Here is an 18118-nt window from a genome sequence, read left to right as displayed (position 1 = left end):
TCTTTTTTCTGGATAGAATTTCCTGAAGTGAGTGAAGTAAGGATTTGATATGTCAATGTTTCTTTAAGAGGGGAACATAACTTCAAATTTGCCTTTTGGGTTCTTGGTACTAGAGTCTTTTTTTTGGATAGAATTTCCTTAAGTGAGTGAAGTAAGGATTTGATATGTCAATGTTTCTTTCAGAGGGGAACATAACTTCAAAGTTGCTTTTTGGGCTCTTGGTACTAGAGTCTTTTTTCTTGATAGAATTTCCTGAAGTGAGTTAAGTAATGATTGGATATGTCAATGTTTCCTTAATAGGGGAACATAACTTCAAAGTTGCTTTTTGGGCTCTTGGTACTAGAGTCTTTTTTCTGGATATAAGTTCCTGAAGTGAGTGAAGTAAGGATTTGATATGTCAATGTTTCTTTCAGAGGGGAACATAACTTCAAAGTTGCATTTTGGGTTCTTGGTACTAGAGTCTTTTTTCTGGATAGAATTTCCTGAAGTGAGTGAAGTAAGGATTGGATATGTCAATGTTTCCTTAATAGGGGAACATAACTTCAAAGTTGCTTTTTGGGCTCTTGGTACTAGAGTCTTTTTTTTGGATAGAATTTCCTGAAGTGAGTGAAGTAAGGATTTGATATGTCAATGTTTCTTTCAGAGGGGAACATAACTTCAAAGTTGCATTTTGGGTTCTTGGTACTAGAGTCTTTTTTCTGGATAGAATTTCCTGAAGTGAGTGAAGTAAGGATTGGATATGTCAATTTTTCTTCAGAGGGGAAGATAACTCCAACTTTTGCCTTTTGGGCTCTTGGTACTAGAGTCTTTCTAGTCTATAGTTAGAAAATAAAATTCCTATGATCTCAGCAAGATTTTAGGACATATTAGGGCTTACTTTTTCCAAATTTATAAATATTTTTCTACTCATTAAAAATTTAAAAATCTTGACTTAGCAAAATTATAGGTTTAAGAAACTTTTCGTGAGCCTCATTTCAACAGTTATTTTGTTTCTAAATGTTCTTCATTTATTTTAATTTCAGGTCACAAATCTGAATTTATTATTGACACAACTGGAACAGGAACAGGGACGCTGGCCGTGACGATTGATGGACCTAGCAAGGTTTCAGTCAACTGTTCAGAAGTAGATGAAGGCTACAAAGTACGCTACACACCATTGTTGCCTGGAGAGTATTATATTAGTATCAAATATAACGGGGTTCATATTCCTCTATCGCCATTCAAAGTCATATGTACAGGTAGGTTTTGTATGCTGATCTGTTTTACCCTGATGAAAGCTTTGAGCCTCTAAGGAGCAAACTTGAAAAGGGGGGAGGTTTCCTTAAGTTCGAGCGTCAAACAATTTATTATTCTCATGGGTTGACTCACAAAGTTGAGGGTCAGAACACAAAGGGTCAGTACCTATATCCCCCACCTTCATCTTCGCCCAAAATAGCTGCTGGCCTACTCTTCCCTCTCAGTTGTGATATTTTAAAGTAGAGCTAGCCTATTTTTTTTCCTTTATTGATGTGCCTTCCTTGGTAGTATAAAGGTTTCCCCCCATTCTGAGAACCCCACCCGCCAGCTTCAGACCGAGTTGAGCGGGTAGAACTCGTCTCGTGAAAAATAAGGGAGAGTCAGCCACCAACTGCCATCCATCTGTGGCAAGTGGCACCAGACCCTCAGAATAGGTACTACCAAGTAAACTTTTTTCTCCCATCTCGAATCTCTCTTTAGGGATCTGTTCCCTGAGTATTTTGTTCCCTTTACAGATCTTGCACCACGGGTGGCGCTTTATATGTCCATGGCAACCCCTCCTCTCTTACATGATTTTTGCAGCAATTACTGGCTTAACTCCATCTAATCTTGGTAGCGTACTCCAGAAAATGCTCTGCCTTGTGGCCAGGTACTAGGCAGGACAAACAGTGGCTGGTTTGTAGCTAGAATTTCTCGTAATTGTGTCTATTGCTCTGAAGAGCGACACGAGAAGTTCGCCATTGTTGCCCCCGTCGAGTGCTTTATGAAGTTCTAACCTGGTATGAAAAGTTAAAACCATCTTAGACATAGATTATGCGAATGATTTAACAGTCCTAGATAAAAATATTACAAAAGGAAAGGATTTAGAAGATCTTAAGTCCTGGGCTTAAGAATTACCTTAGACCTTAGATCCTCCAGAGCCAGGAATGGCTCATAGGGTGTCTACGAAGCCTCGCCAGACATCTCGGAACTGAGCTGCAGCCGTGACATCCTCCCACTGTGGTTGAAGAGACAGCTCCGCACTTTTCAGGTCCCGGTCGTACTGCCGTCGTAGGGTGTGTCTTTGTCGACCTCTTTTCCGCCTCCCCTCGGGGTTCCACTCATATATTGATTTTGGGAGTCGATCCTCTGGCATACGAAGGACGTGACCAAGGTAAGTCCATCTCCTACGCATCAGGAGGTCTAACTAAAGGCTGGCCCGCTTGCCGATGAACTTTTATGCTGGTGACCTTTTCCTGCTACTATATGTTCAGGATCATTCTAAGGCACATGTTCTCATAAGCTAGGACACGTTTCTCCAGTTGGACGTTTAATTTCCAGCATTCGCTAGCATAGAGGAGGATGGACGTGACATTGCTATTTAGGAATCTTAGCTTTAAGCGCAGAGAGTATTCAATACTGCGCCAAACTGGTAAAGAATATCAAACGGGCTTAAGAATAGGTCTAAAAATTAATCTAAAGAAGACTAAATGCTTAGACCAGAAATTAATGATGGTGAAAAGGCGACTTTAATTGACGAGAAAATCACTGAAGTGTTTCGCTTCATTTACCTGGATAGTATTATTAGTAAAGATGGTAGATGGCTACGCACGCTCCTCCTCCATCCCAATCTATTCAAAGCCTCCGTTTTTACACTCTCCCAGGATGTTCCCATTTCCTTTAAATCTTTCTTTATGACGTCCTCACATCCCAGACGAGGCAGCGTGTTTTTTTCTCATTTGAGAAAAGTTTGGAAGAATAGAAAAACAGATCTATTAACTAAATTTATAATTTTGGAAGCTAAAGCCTTTGGAAGGTATGTTAAATATTATCAAGAAGAATTATCTAAGGATAGTTTTAAGTACTCGTTTGACTGACCTTTTATCAAACCATATCCTGGACAAAAAATTTAGTTCGGTCCCACCCGCTAGGTCTGTAGTATAAGAAAAATCACTAAAGCTAGGCCATGTCTTACCGATGAAGGATAACCGATTGTCAAAGATTGTGCACCTTCGTCATCTATCTGCGGCCAAACGATAAGCAGATCATCTCCAAATATGGTTTGAAGAGGTCATAAAAAGGATTTAAAGGAAATCGGAATTTCATGGGGGTTGATGTACTCAGCTGTGTTGGCTTCAGGCTGATCGGAGATACAGTGATTTGTTATTAGTAGCCTTTATTATCTGGCAAACTGTCCAGAAATAGGACCTTCACTATGCTTATCTTCATCTACTTCGTCTAACATCACCTCTTCAGACTCATTTATTAATGAATGGTGAAGGGAATGTTCCATATCATTATCTACTAGGTAAGTTCAAGCTCACCACGTTGGCCGAGAGAAGGAATCTCCTATGCCTTCGTTTCGGTACCAAGACCCTCTCTGTTCCTCGATTACGTTCCATCATCCCCAAACCCTACTTTCCTGCCCGCAACAGACCGTCCCGTATAAAATCCCAAAAAGTCCCCAAACTGACTCCCATCCACACTAAACATGAAAGGTATCGGAAGAGTTTTGTTCCGAGTTTTGTTGAGTTGTTCGCGTTCTTTTGATGATATATGTGTGTATGCTCTTTATTTGAATTTTTCGTCCAAAAAAAAACACTATATATATATATATATATATATATATATATATATATATATATATATATATATATATATATTTCAAAGGCACTATATATATATATATATATATATATATATATATATATATTTCAAAGGCACTATATATATATATATATATATATATATATATATATATATATATATATATATATATATATATATATATATATGTATAGTGCCTTTGAAATATATATATAGTGTTTTTTTGTTTGGACGAAAAATTCAAATTTGGCAAAACATGCTGTGAAAGAAATTTTAAAAATAAAATTCTATTCTAATAGTCTAAGTGACTAAGTTTTCTTAATATTACTTTGCGAATCTTTTCTTGCACACTCAACTTTAAAAACCTTCAAAGTTTATCCGCTTCTCTTATGGAGATAAATTGCTAGAAAATTATCTTCTGATTTCAAAAATTTTGCCATATCTTTGATACGACCAAAAGTTTTTTCCTTTGTATCCTGCGTCTGTTCAGTGTTGCCAACAAAATCCTCTATGTTTTTTTCTTTCTATCTTCCTGTCTTAACGTTTATCTTTCTATATAATGTCTATCTTCGATGCCCACAAATTTTTCTTTGCGTGAGCAAATGTCTGCTGATAAAATTAAACAAACCCGAAATAAATCTGTTAAGTTTTTCTCTTCGCCAGTAAAATTTATGTCTTGTTACCATAACGCCTTTGAATTAGTACTACCAATATTTGGATTGAAAGAAGAGAGAAAAAAAAAGAGAAAGGAAATGCAACCTTTGAAATTCCTTATTCTGTTACAGGAGATAAACTCGCCGAACCTGGAGTTCAAGAGACTTCAAGCGTTGTAGTTGAAACTGTGAAAAAGTATGCCAAGGGTCAAGTAGTCCCCAAGAGTATATTGCCTGTTTTCAAATCGGATGCTTCTAAAGTGGCTTGCAAAGGCATGGGATTGAAGAAGGCCTATCTGAATAAGCAGAATACATTTTCCGTTCAAGGTGCTGAAGCAGGTAATTTGCCAGCTGGCTTCTTTGATGTTATTGAAATTGTAAATGCAAGTTAGTGACGAAGTTGGCCTACAAAAATGAAATGATATTGTTTAAATTATTCAAAAACTTAGACAACCTTATGTCTTCCCAAAAATTGGGCATTCAGTTTTTAATGAAAGAATAGTTCCATAAGCAGTTTTGCAATTTTGTGTAGTAGCAGGCACAAGATTCAAAAGGAAGAAATGTGAGTGAAAAAATCAGTAAAAGAAAAAAAGTAAGCTAAAGCCATTTAGCACTAAACAGCTTAAGAAAACGTAGCATTCCTTTAAAGATGTAGGTCTCATTGGAGAATCAACAGATCGTTAGCGTTTACGTTAACGTAACACTAACGTTTTATGGACGTTAAAATTTAACGCTAGCATTTTATCGTTAACATTTTATGGACGAAAAGCTTTGTCAAATTTAATGAATTAGTTTTGATTATTTATCTCACCCTTCAACATGGCTACACTCACAAAATGTCACACTCTCCTCTACAATTTCTTAATTTTATACAAACGAGACGAAGGCCGCAGAAAATCTTAATTTTCAGTCATGAATAGACCTAAGACGGGTCTATAGGGACAAAAAAGGTGTTATATTGATATTCCTGGTACCTGAAGGAATATATTGACGGGAAATATTCAGTATGCTAAGTGTCCCTTTTAGATTGTTGTAGCGAAGAAGAGGGGCTTACCAGAAGATTTTAGCTATTACAGGTTTTTTACTTTCCTAAATATATGCAAAAAACGCGCAATCGACGGAACTATTGTATATATAAGTACCTATTAATCGGGTGCGAAAGGTGATTGAATAACTTTTATGGTTAAATTACTATAAAAAGTTATATTTAATCTGCAAGACTTTTTTAGAGAGGAGGGGCAAAATGCATTTTTCAAAATCTAGGGAGAATTGGGTTTTATTCAGTTTTGTCAATGAAAACACAAAAAAGAGCATTTTCCGCTGAAAATACCCATAAAAAGGATTATTCAGAATATAGCAGGGCATCGTGTGGCCTGCAAAGGGAGGCCCAAGGACCATCTGTTGAACCTTTAAATCCCTACTGCTCTACCTTACATCCCTAATTTGTTTGTTTCTGTGCAAGATTAGAGCCTGTCAAGGCTTTTGGTTTGACATAGACCCTTGACCGATTGTTGTTGTTTAAACCTGTCTTTGAAACGACCAGAAAATCAAACAGTAATCACCAGGGCAATGAACTGCATCCTACTCTACTCCTGAGGAGCCCCCATTCACAAATCCTTTGACTTCATTCTTTAATAAAATAAATAAATAAAACATGACCTCCACGCAACGTTATTTGTCTTAGATATGAAATGGAATTACACTTGGGGAGAAGGGGTTAGTTATCAATTTCTAAACGTTCTGGACTCCCTGGTAAAACCAATGATCTATAACTGTGTTTGTTTTATCAGTTAATTTAAATTTTCCGATTTATATATAATATCCTGATCAAATCCAAGCTTGAGAAAAAAGTTGTTTAGTTGAGGAGTACAGGCACCGTCAATACAGTTTTCTGTCAGTCAAGCCTGAACTTAAGGGGGGTGGGGGATGTAAAATAGACAGAAAAAATAAATTCAGCCAAAGAATAGAACAAAATATTTAATCGGATATAGGCTACTGTCATTTTATTGTATGCCTCCAGGCAGTACACTGTGTGTGGCCATGTGAGTTTTTAATTCTTATCTTTGAATTTCAAATCGCTGAAAATCTAGTTCTTGACTTCTCATTCTCTTTGTGTTCTCCTATGAACATTCAAAGGAAATTCACCGATATAATTATCATTATTTTGCACAATCAATTTACTGACCTGAATTATTACTAGTGAATTAACTTACTATGTGCAATTAAAATGAAGAAATTCCTAATCTAAATTTCGATACACCATTCCTCTGGTATCAGGCAAGCAGTGGCGTATCCAGGATTTTATTTTGGGGGGGGGGGCCATCAGTCTATCTTTTTATAGCAGTCATGTGAGCAAGAAAATTATCTATTATAGTGCAAGATTTCAGGCGGGGGGTATGGGGGGTAGCTAGGTAAAGAAATGAAAAGTACACACTTGTCATGAGTATTTCTAGTTGTAGACTTTTTTTGTTTGAGAATGTATAAACAAAATTTGGCCAACAAAGTCAGAATTAAAAAAAAGTTAGAAGCAGTGAGAGTTTCTATTTTGGGCGAGTAGATGTTTTGGAACTGCCACAAGTGGCAGAATTTAGAAAAAAAAGAAGTGCATTATTCCTTATATTTGCCTATGGGACCCTTGTTTTAGAGAACCAAATAAATAATAAATAATATTATATCAAAGACAATTGCCCAGAATTTGGTTTCGGAGGGGTGGGGGCCTCAGTCTACCTAATGTAGCAGCCATGAAAGCAAGAAATGTATTGATATTAATTATCTATTATATTGTTTACAGAGTTTGTTTACAGAGGATGAAGCACAATTAAAGTTTACAGAATAAACTGCATTTAGAGAAACGAGCAATGAAAGACGACCTAATCTCTCACAGTAACAGCAGCCGGTCTTTTTTGGCTGCAAATTTATCAAAAACTTGGTCAGCTTTGACCTGGATATCGTTGTTCAGGATCATGTGAGCTAGTCCGCTCAGACGCTCCTCGCCCGTTGAGCTCTGCAGATAGGTTTTTAATCGCTTAAGACAGCTAAAGCTCCTCTTAGAAGAATCGGCAGTCACTGGTAATGTCTTAAAAATCGTCAATAGCCTTTGAATGCATGGGCAAAATTTTGAATTGCATGACGCAAGAGTTAAAGCAACAGTTGATGGTCTCTCAGACATTCGAAGACACTTCTGTATCCAAAGTACTAACTCACATTTGAGTACACTTCTACCCCCGTGTAATCCCTCGTAAACAGTAACAGCGTTCACAAATTAATTAATATTTAATGACTCGCTGTTAGCTGGCAAAAGCCTTCCGATTTTGAAAGATGCCTCCTGATGGCGCAAAAATCTTTGATCAAGTTCTTCAATAAGTGAAGCAAAGTAAGGTTCGAACAATTACTCGCGATAAAAAACCTTGATGGACTCATTATCGTTGATGGACTTTCGGTGGATAGACCTTGGAACAGCCGGAGCCACATTTAACTCTTGTGCAAGCTCGTAGGCTTTCTGAAAAATTGTTTCAAAATTATTTTATTTTGACTGCAGTAAAATATCAGAACATAGCTTAATATGCCGACAGCACTCAACTAAGTCTAAATCTTTGGCTTGCAGAGGATTAGAGACAGAGAGCATTATGGCACTTACAGACTCTAGCATAGCCATCGTGAACATAAAACTAAATTTGGTTGCTGCTGAAACCAACGCATTCGCTTTTGAAATAACTTCCGTATCGCACCATATGCTATCAACTATTTCCTCAAGTACGGAAATAATCACACAATACAAAGACATAAAAACTAAAATGCAATCATGATGCTCCACCCATCTCGTTTCGCACTACTTCACAAGCTTCCTCACAGGACTATCGGGACAAATGACAGCGACCGCTTCTACAAACATATTTGTTCTTTTTAATGAGGATGATAAAAATGATATAATCCGCTGTATAGTAGCAAAGGTTGACCTAACAAGTCCTACCCTACTAGTTTTACATAAAGCCAAATCTAGTCTGTGCGATACACAGTGGGTGTAGATCACATGCGGATATTTTTTCCTAATTTCTGCCTGTGCACCAGAATAGCAGCCTGACATGTTGCTGGCCCCATCAAAACCAACCCCCACAAATTTCTCCATTTTTAAGCCGAATGCAATGTATTGGCCGATGATTTGTTCCGCTACTGCAGAGCCGGTGAGATTTCCACAACCATCAAACCCGAGAAACCCCTATTCAAGTAGAGCACAAGTTTCATATTAGTATCTGACTACAAGAACTAACTAGAACTAATTAGGCTTGTCAGCATGTATATCAATAACTGTACAACGAACCTGAAGAATCCTTTGATGCTATATTCTGATGACTGCAAGTTCCTAGGAATGGCCCAGTACAACCTAAATCTGTCAACTATGCAAGAAGATCTGGAAAGACTTTCTAGATATTCATCGGATTGGTGTCTACAGTTCAATACCTTAAAGTGTAAAGTTCTACATCTTGGACATAATACTCAAAAACTTGCATATCACATAGGAGATGCCCAGATTGAGGCAGTCAGTGAGGAGAAGGACTTAGGGGTTATTGTTGACAATGAGCTGAAGTTTCACTGCCACACACGAGCTCATGTTGCAAAAGCAAACCAAGCCCTTGACCTCATAAGGCGAACATTTACCACCAGGAAGTCGGGAGTGATTACGAAACTGTACAAAGCCATGGTCCGTCCTCACCTGGAATCTGGCATGACCCTAGCTTCTCTGTACTATAAGATGGAGGTGAAAGTACTTGAGAGTGTCCAAAGAAGAGCCACTAAGCTTATCTCTGCATTCCAAGACAAATCTTATAAGGAACGTATCACCTTACTCAAATTCCCTACCTTAGTATACCGTAGGAAAAGAGAAGACGTAATAGAAGACTCGTAAGTTGCTAGAAAATGACCTATTAAGTCATGTCTTTTCCATTTCCTTCCCAACTACCACAAGAGGACACACCAAGAAGCTGCAGGCTCCCCGTTGCATCAAGCAAGAGCGCCAACAGTTCTTCTCAGTCCGTTCCGCCCCACTCTGGAACAGCCTATCCGAAGCCACCATCCAATCTAAAACTCTAGATGCCTTCAAGAAAGGAGTTGATCAAGACTGGGCCAACGCCGAATGGAGGCTGAACTGGGATGTCAAGTCATAACCTTGAAACACCACCTGCAAGATTTCTACATGAGGCTCAACACCACCTTATCTCGCTGGACATGCGATTTAAGGTAATTTTCTTTCTTTCCTCCCACGTGACATTTCCGTTTCAATGCTTAGCTTACACTGGAAGTATAGCAGCGTTTGAAACTTTGAATGAACTATCGCCTCTTAGTCTGATTCCTTATTGCACTTCATTCATTGCAAAGAAGCTAGTGCCTGTAGCTTCAGTGGTTAAATAGGGAAAAAAATTCCTTGAAATCTTGTTTGATTACATGAGGCAACTGCATAGTTGATGATAAAATAATGATATAAGCTTGCTGGAGAAATGGATAGCCATTTAACAAGAAATAAAAAAAGAACAGGTGTTGTAAATAACTTAAAAGCGTGAATATTTCGGAACTTACTATATTGGCACTTAAAAAAATAAGAAAATAAATTTGGGGGGGGGGCCTCCTGCCCCCCCCCCCTGGATACGCTACTGCAGGCAAGTACCATAGTTAGAAACGTGTTTGAGGGGTTTGAGGAGGGTAGTATCTAGGATCGCCTGGTACTAGCTGAGATAATAATATTTTATAGGAAAAATATTTTCTATATTTTTGCGCCATTTTCTTGTTTTATGTGTACTTCCTTCAATCAGCTCTACCTATTTACACCATTTTGGATAACCCACAATCATGGATAAAAGCTACAAAACAGGGTTGTCAATTCTTGTGATTTTGTTACAAAATACTGAAATTTCAGTCAGGAGATCGGGGTCTTAGTAAGAATAGATTTATCAAGCCTTATTCTACAAAAAAAACACTAGTCATATACACTATTATTATTAACATATTTTGAAATATCGAGATTTCTTCACATGCCAGTGTTGGAATAATGCTGAATTCGCAGTTGCAGTCCTGTTAAACCCTCTCCAGGGTATGATACTTAACATAGCGAGCTATCGAAAAATTTTATAAAAAGACTTTTTATTAAATCTGAATTTGGAATTTCTTACTTTTATGCACGGTTATAATGAAGTCTTTTATCCAAATTGCAAATTGGGTATCTGTAGATAAATAAGTAAGGAATGTATAAACAAACGAGTATGCTTTTTGTTAGGTTTACAGACGATGATAAACGGCTGGAATTCGAGCGTCTCAAAGCCTAATAGAAAAGTTTTGACAAGACTAACCTTTATCTATCTTAACAGTTTTCCCATTTTCTGTAAACAAGCAAGTCACGAGTGCAAAGATAGCTTTTGGAAGCTAAATTCGTAGCTAGGTTCTCGAGATCCCTCTTTTGAGAGGTGGAAGGTACTCTTCCGACTCATAGCCTTCCGGACTTCCTCTATTCAGGTGAGAATTTTTGATGGATGCAGATAGCGTACACAGGGGCTAATGATGAAAACACGTCCCTTGACGACCTTTGAGGAACGGAATGGCAAATAAGAAATAATAAGTTTTCTCCCAGAGGTCAATTCTAGTCATCTCCTTTGGCAAGTGGTAATTGAAAATTTCCGTTGTGTTCACTGGTTTGCAGATTGTCCAAAATTTTATCATACTGTGGAGTTGAAATGACGCATTTTTTTTCTTGAAATATTCAGGTGAGAAGCATTTACGTGACTATTTTAATAGTAAGATAAGACTTGGGAATGAACATTTAGTCCTCTATATAAATGGACAAGTGGTTTTTTTTACACATAGTTGTAAAGGCACAATTATCTCTTAAATAGGATAATATTTTATAAAATGTATATCTTGTCACAAGAGTTATGTGTTTAATTTCTATAAAATTCTAGGAAACAACATGCTATTCTGTAGTGTCTATGGTCCCAAAGGTCCTTGCGAAGAAGTTTTCATCAAACACATCGGAAGAAATAACTACAACGTTAATTATGTTGCTCGGGACAGAGGCGAATATATCATAGTTCTCAAATGGGGAGAAGACCACGTTCCTGGCTCCCCTTTCAGGGCTGAAGTGTTTTAAGCGTCTCTTTTCTTCAATAAATTTGATAACTTCAACAATACTATCAGCCGATAGTGACTCAAATGTGATAAGTTACTGTTAGTTTGTTGAAGATGAAGGAAGTCGATATAAAATAGAATAGATCGTAAGAGTTGTATGTTTTCTAAGCTTTGTGTGGGTGACAGGATGCTTCATAAATTTTGCCATCTAATGTCTGAGTTTTCAAGTAGATATTTAACGGAGCTAGGTTTTTTTTTTCTTTTTATGTTTGTTAATGTTGATTTTGAGAAGTGAAATTATGTGTTTCGTTTTTTTTGTCTTTTAACTGCCAGTGAATTTTTTTTCGTTCTTATTTTGAAAATTATATAAAACAAATCTTAACAAATTATATGAATCAATAAAAAAAACATAGACGTAATGCCACATTTGGTTGGATGTTTGCAATTAAAAAAATATATATAATAACTATATGTGACTTGACATTTATGTCAACTTGAAAACATGCATTTCGACATAACTTATAGGATCTTATTTTGTATGTTTTTCAAATGGGTGAAGTTTCGATCCGCGGTAAAAAGTTGACCTATTTTGCTGTCTTATTGTGGAAAAAAATGACTTATGCTGCTGTCTTATAGTGGCAAAACGAGTTTATTTGTTGTTTACTTTGGTTTTTAAATCTCAAGTTTATATCTTATAATCTACCCAGATTAACTTTTGCCTTTGTTTTATGTTAGAAAGCCCATCTTTCTTGAAAGTTTGTGTGAATCAATTTTTTTCTGTTTGCTATTAATCGAAGTATTAGATATATGGTAACCAGTGAATTATAACAGAGTGCCTATGAATTCTTGTCCAACCTGCTTTTAGTTTCATTGTAACTGCTTTCTGTAGGCTGTAGGATTCCTAATTTATTTAAACTAACCTATGCATTAAAGCCTGTTTGCATCTATAACTGTTTTCAATAAAGAAATTACTTAAATACACCGCCTTAGGCTTACGGAAATTTTGTTTTCTCTACAGTGAGTTTGATTGAAGGTGAAACAGAAAAGTATCAAGATGGGTTCGAAACAGGAAGTAAACTTTAAATGTCCGGGACTTCCCACACTGTACTGTTTTAGTGCACTTGGGGATTTGCTGATTCAGCGACATTTCGTCTAAATCTTCTGGCACTCGCTTAATCGCTGCGACAAAAGCAGGCTCCTTGAGGGATTATGTTGAGCGATGGTTAGGTGCACTTAAAATTTTCGACTAGCTGGCCCGCGGTTTTCTTGGACCGAACCAAAAGTTTTCACTCATTGTTAGAGCGGCGTAACTCTGCTATCTCGTTCGGCTTTGGGCACACCTTATCGATGAATGGTTTTCGTTCATTTGGACCTTGTAAGTCTTTTGGGGGGCTCTTAAGTATCACTGAGTATAGTGGTCAGGAGAGTGTGGATTCCAAATCTTTTATTTGGTGACTGAGTATAAAAAAGTAATGAAAAAACACTTTTGTATTGAACAAACTCAGCTGCTTGGTCGATTCCAAATCCTCTAAGTGAGGACTGAATATAAAAAGTTAACAAAAACACAATTTTGCATAGAACAAACTCAGCTACTTGGTAAAATTTCAAGTTTTTTAATTGGTGACTGAGTATCGAAAATTAATAAAAAGGCACTTTTGCATAGAACACAATCAACTACATGGCAAATTCCAAGTCATTTTGATTGGTGACTGAGCATAAAAAATTAATAAAAAAAAAAGTACTTTTGCATAGAAAAAACTCAGCTACTTGGTAAATTCCAAATCTTTGAATTGGTCACTGAGTATAAAAATTAATAAAAAAGCACTTTTGCATAGAACAAATTCAGTGACTTAGTAGATTCCAAGTCTTTCTTTTTATGAGTGAGTATAAAAAATTAATAAAAAAACATTTTCTTCGACAACAAACTCAATATCTTGGTAAATTCTAAGCCACTTAATAGATGACTGAGTATCAAATATTAACAAAAATCGCTTTTTCATAGAACAAACTCAGCTACTTGGTAAATTCTAAATCTTTTAAATAGTAACTGAGTATAAAAAATTAATATAAAAAAAATATTTGTATAGAACAATCTCAGCTACTTGGTAAATTCTAAGTCTTTTAATTGGTAACTGAGTATCAAAAATTAATAAAAAAAGCACTTTTGCATAAAACAAACTCAGCTGCTTGGTAAATTCCAAGTCATTTAATAGGTTACTAAGCATCATAAATCTCTAATAAAGCACTTTTGCATAGAACAAACTCAGCAGCTTGGTAAATTCCATGCCTTTTAATTGGTGACTGAGTATCAAATATTAATAAAAAGCAATTTTGCATAGAACAAATTCAGCTACTTGGTAATTTCCAAGTTTTTATTTAGTAATTAAACATAAAAAATTAATAAAAAGCACTTTTACATAGAACAAACTCAAGTACTTGGTAAATACCATGCCTTTTAATAGGTGACTAAGTATCAAATATTAACAGAAGACCAATTTTGCATAGAACAAATTCAGCTACTTGGTAATTTCCAAGTCTTTTAATTGATGACTTAGCATAAAAATTTAATAAAAAACACTTTTACATAGAACAAACTCAGCTACTTGGTAAATTCCAAGTCTTTTAATAGGTGACTGAGTATAAAAAATTAATAAAAAATCACTTTTGCATAGAACAAATTCAGCTACTTGCTAATTTCTAAGTCATTTAATTGGTTACTGAGTATCATAAACTAATAGTAAAAATCTTGCATAGAACAAACTTCGTTAGTAGATAAATTCTATTTCCTTTAATTGGTGACTGAATGAGAAATGAAAGTGGTATATGTATGCTGGTCATTATTTTTTTTATTTGTTAAAGGTGAACGTATTATTTTTAGTTTGTTTGTAATCAGCAGTGTCAAATTCAATTTAAAATGAATAAAGCAAAAAAAAATCTTGCGAAGTCTTACATTACCATTGCATTACATAAAAGATACCTGCCTGGTTGCAGTCATTACAATGTTGGAGATCGAAACATGTTTCATTAACCATCAATAGAATATATCTGTCCAGTATGCATCTCAAATCCCCGTGGTATGTATATTCTCGGAATGATGCCAAAAATGGTGCCTGGAAACAGGTCACTGATATCACTTACCAAAACTCCAATTGAGAAATCGATAGCGCTAATAACTTGTTACGATATTGTGACGTGCAACACCAGTTGGTCAGCGTCCCCAGGAACAATATATTTAATGTCTTAGAATGTACTTCTAAAATCATAATTTCATCAATGACTTGTTGGCTCAGTCGAGTATCATCTCGTTCTTTCACCATAGGAAATCATGGGTCTCACGTTCGATTCATACACTAGACATAAATTTCATAAAATCAATGGAAAACTGCTTAGAAGCTATAAAATTCATCTAATGGTCTTTTGTATTCGTCGCAATGTCTTAGAAAGAATATCTATCATGTATTCCCAAGAATTTTCTTTGATAGATAGAGCTCACTTCTTCTAATGAAAATAACCTGGACGGTCTTTCTTTTATGTCAAAATATTTGGCTGAGATAACACTATGGGCCCGCTTGTATTCATGGATATGTTACCGAAAGAATACAATTCCAAGAATTTTCCGTATCAAGCAGAATTACGATAAGACCATATGGGCCCGATTAAACTGCATACAATTATTGGGACGGTCTTTCTCTTATAACACCTGCTGGCTGTCGTGGAATGACGGGCACCGCTTGTATTGCGGGACATGGATATCTTTGAAATTCAGGGCTACTTTTAAAACTATGGATAGGGCTCTCGTTAAAAGTAGAGAGGCTATACTACTCATATTTCCAACAGTAAGATATTCAAAAATGAGGCTCTATCCGGTTCTATTCTAGGGATATAATTCCAGCCCTAGGGCTATAGGTTAATCTTGGTTCGCAGACTTATCTTGCTATTCTTCCGAAAATACTCCAACTTTAAAAACACCATGGGCCTTGGCTATTCTACTATTAACATCTATTCTAGGCTACAATCCGAGAACGGTCGAGATGGCCAAGATGCGTTTCTTAGAATTGGGTCTTATTGAGTATATTGATGAAGATGTTTTGAAGGTTACCACTAGAACAGAAAAATAAATTTGTCTGGGGATAATTAATCTTGAAATCACAATTTTACCTCGGAAAAAAAAATTGTCGAAAGCACAATTGGGACAGTTAAAAGTCTGTCTTCAATGCCGCTAGAGCAGCCTTTTGCTGGCCAAGAAAGGTTGGAAATTTTCATAATCCATTAGTTTGTAAATATGGCTTGACTCTGTGACAGGGGGAAAGAGGGCTTTTTACCCGTGCTCCTTCCCCATAATCTAGATGTGTTATTAACGATCCTTATACTTTTTATTTAGTCTGAATTCACTTGTTTATTTATGTTTCGACATGCTGATCCAGCAAATGAGCTAAAGCTAGTAAAAAAATTGGATTTCGAACTTGTACATACTTAAAAAGTACTAACACATTCAGGGAAATGATTGCTTTTGTTTAAATTTTATTTTAGTAAAACTTATTATATTCACGAAGCTTTACATTGGTAAATTCATTATGTCACACCCACTATGATTTATATGACAATATTGGCAAATTTTTCAAAAACTTCTGCTACATCTTCTTACTGCATATAATATGTGCCAAAAATTAAGGATCAGAATGGGATTAATAAAAGGGAAAGGATAAGGATATTCCAGAGCCATTGCTGACGCATAGGGTGTCGAGCTGACAAGCATGTTGCCGAACTTTACAGTAGCTGGAATTGAACACTGAGCCCCGTATTGTCAAGCACTGAATGGCTCAGCTGTGCTACCACAGATCCTAACAAAAACTATGGAATTAAACTCTAGTTATGAGTAACCAAGTCAAGGCGCCAAAGTGAAGATAAAATGAGTATTTTATTTTTGGAACTGCAGATTAATAAAAGGAATATCGTAGTACTAAAAAAAGAAAAAAAAAATACTAATTCAGTTCTAAATTGAACCATTCTCATGTTGTCAATATTTTCTCCTAGATTCAAATCCTTATTTAATTATATCCATTTTTTACAGTATTGGGTACTTATCTGTTATAGGAACCCCACTCAAGAAGTGGAGTTGGGTTAATCCTACTGAAAAATACCCAAACATGATGAAAATATTCTACTTTAGAAACAAATGTGGCCTATATATTTCCACATTAAAAAAGGGTGGGATAAAGTATAGCGGGTTTCCATGCAAAATGTGTTACCTACAATTATTATGCATATAATGAAGTAAGAAATGTTTTCTAGCTTCACGGTGTCCAAATACTTTACCCAATACCCCCTAATGTACAAATATATAGCCCAAATTATATTAGTTCAATGTATTCTGTCAACCGCCACTTGTTTTCCACTGAGCGTAAGCTAATTGTGTCTTAATACGTACAGATGAAACCGATTTGTTCTTAAGTTTTACACAGCGTAATTCTTGAGTGTTGTCGCTATAACAGATAAGTACCCAGTATTAGTCAAAGAGTAAAATTTTATAGTTTGTGTGCTAGGGGAGAAATAGACTTCAATGATCAAACGAATCTCTTCATCACTTGGTCACTATTTTCAAAGACCTGGCGACTTCTAGAACATACAGATAATTTACGAGTTGGTGGTAACGAACTGTAAGGAAGTAACGACTTGCACAAATAGTTGCTGAAACTCTAAAAATATATCTAGTTTCTTTTCGAAGGAACCCACCCTTGATTTTCTAAGACCGCTGTTGAAAAAAAAGAATAAAACAAACTTGCGTCTCTGATATTCCTTGTTGGAAAAAAAAATATCCCAAATTTTCATTCATAGGAGCTTGAAGCCCTTACAACAGGGTTCTCTGGTATGCTGAATTTGACAGTATAATGTTCATCAAGATCACTCGTATTTTGGGACTGTTTCCTCCCTTTTTTCAAAATCAGGTAAATTTTCGCTGTCTTGTAGCTTCTAATGGGTAACTGTAAACTCAATGTATTTTACATATTTATGACCGGAATAGACATTTAATTTTTTAGATATATTAACTCGTTACCACGAACTGTTTATATTAAGGCCTGCACTTATTCACCTTTTTTTCAAAATAACGGGTTAGTCATTTATGATTTCGGTCAATTAACAGACTTTTGAAAATACCGTTTTCTTTCTTAACAGCTTCGCATGTTGCATCTGATGAGGAACATAAAACTATGTTTCAATTATTGGAAAGCCATGACATAACACCAAATTTAAGTTCACAACTTAGTGGATAACAGTTTGGCAGTTGACTTGGCGACGGAAGCTCATATCTAACGCTTTCAACAGTGACTTCGATGGGGTGGAGGTCATGTTCCCCCTAGATTTTGAATAATACTTTTTTGGGAGGTATTTTAATATAAAACGCAGGTTCATTGAGTAACAAAAAATTAACCCTCCTTTAGAATTTAGATTGCACATTTTTTCCCCCCCCCCCGAAATTTCTCTGAATGATGCCATTACTTTCATAACCCCTGACGTTGGTGCCATCCTTAAGA

General features: G+C 36.1%; 1 protein-coding gene across 4 annotated transcripts in view; it reads left to right on the top strand.

The window, feature by feature from the left end:
- Nucleotides 1-12564, top strand: part of cher (filamin A protein cher) — a 170548-nt gene extending 157984 nt beyond the window's left edge. For all 4 annotated transcript variants that reach the window (XM_089094873.1, XM_089094876.1, XM_089094875.1 and 1 more), the window contains 3 exons: nt 1023-1238; nt 4608-4814; nt 11420-12564. In XM_089094873.1, the coding sequence (XP_088950999.1) occupies nt 1023-1238; nt 4608-4814; nt 11420-11607 (611 nt within the window). In that variant the 3' untranslated portion in view covers nt 11608-12564. The remainder of the gene's footprint in view (nt 1-1022; nt 1239-4607; nt 4815-11419) is intronic.
- The last annotated feature ends 5554 nt before the right edge of the window (nt 12565-18118 follow it).

This window comes from Artemia sp. Qi Xiang Cuo, chromosome 9 (genome assembly GCF_049724085.1).
Source record: "Artemia sp. Qi Xiang Cuo chromosome 9, ASM4972408v1, whole genome shotgun sequence".
NCBI classification, from domain to species: domain Eukaryota; kingdom Metazoa; phylum Arthropoda; class Branchiopoda; order Anostraca; family Artemiidae; genus Artemia; species Artemia sp. Qi Xiang Cuo.
The sequence above is the reverse complement of the archived record's forward strand: the minus strand, read 5'-3'. Positions and strand labels throughout refer to the sequence as shown.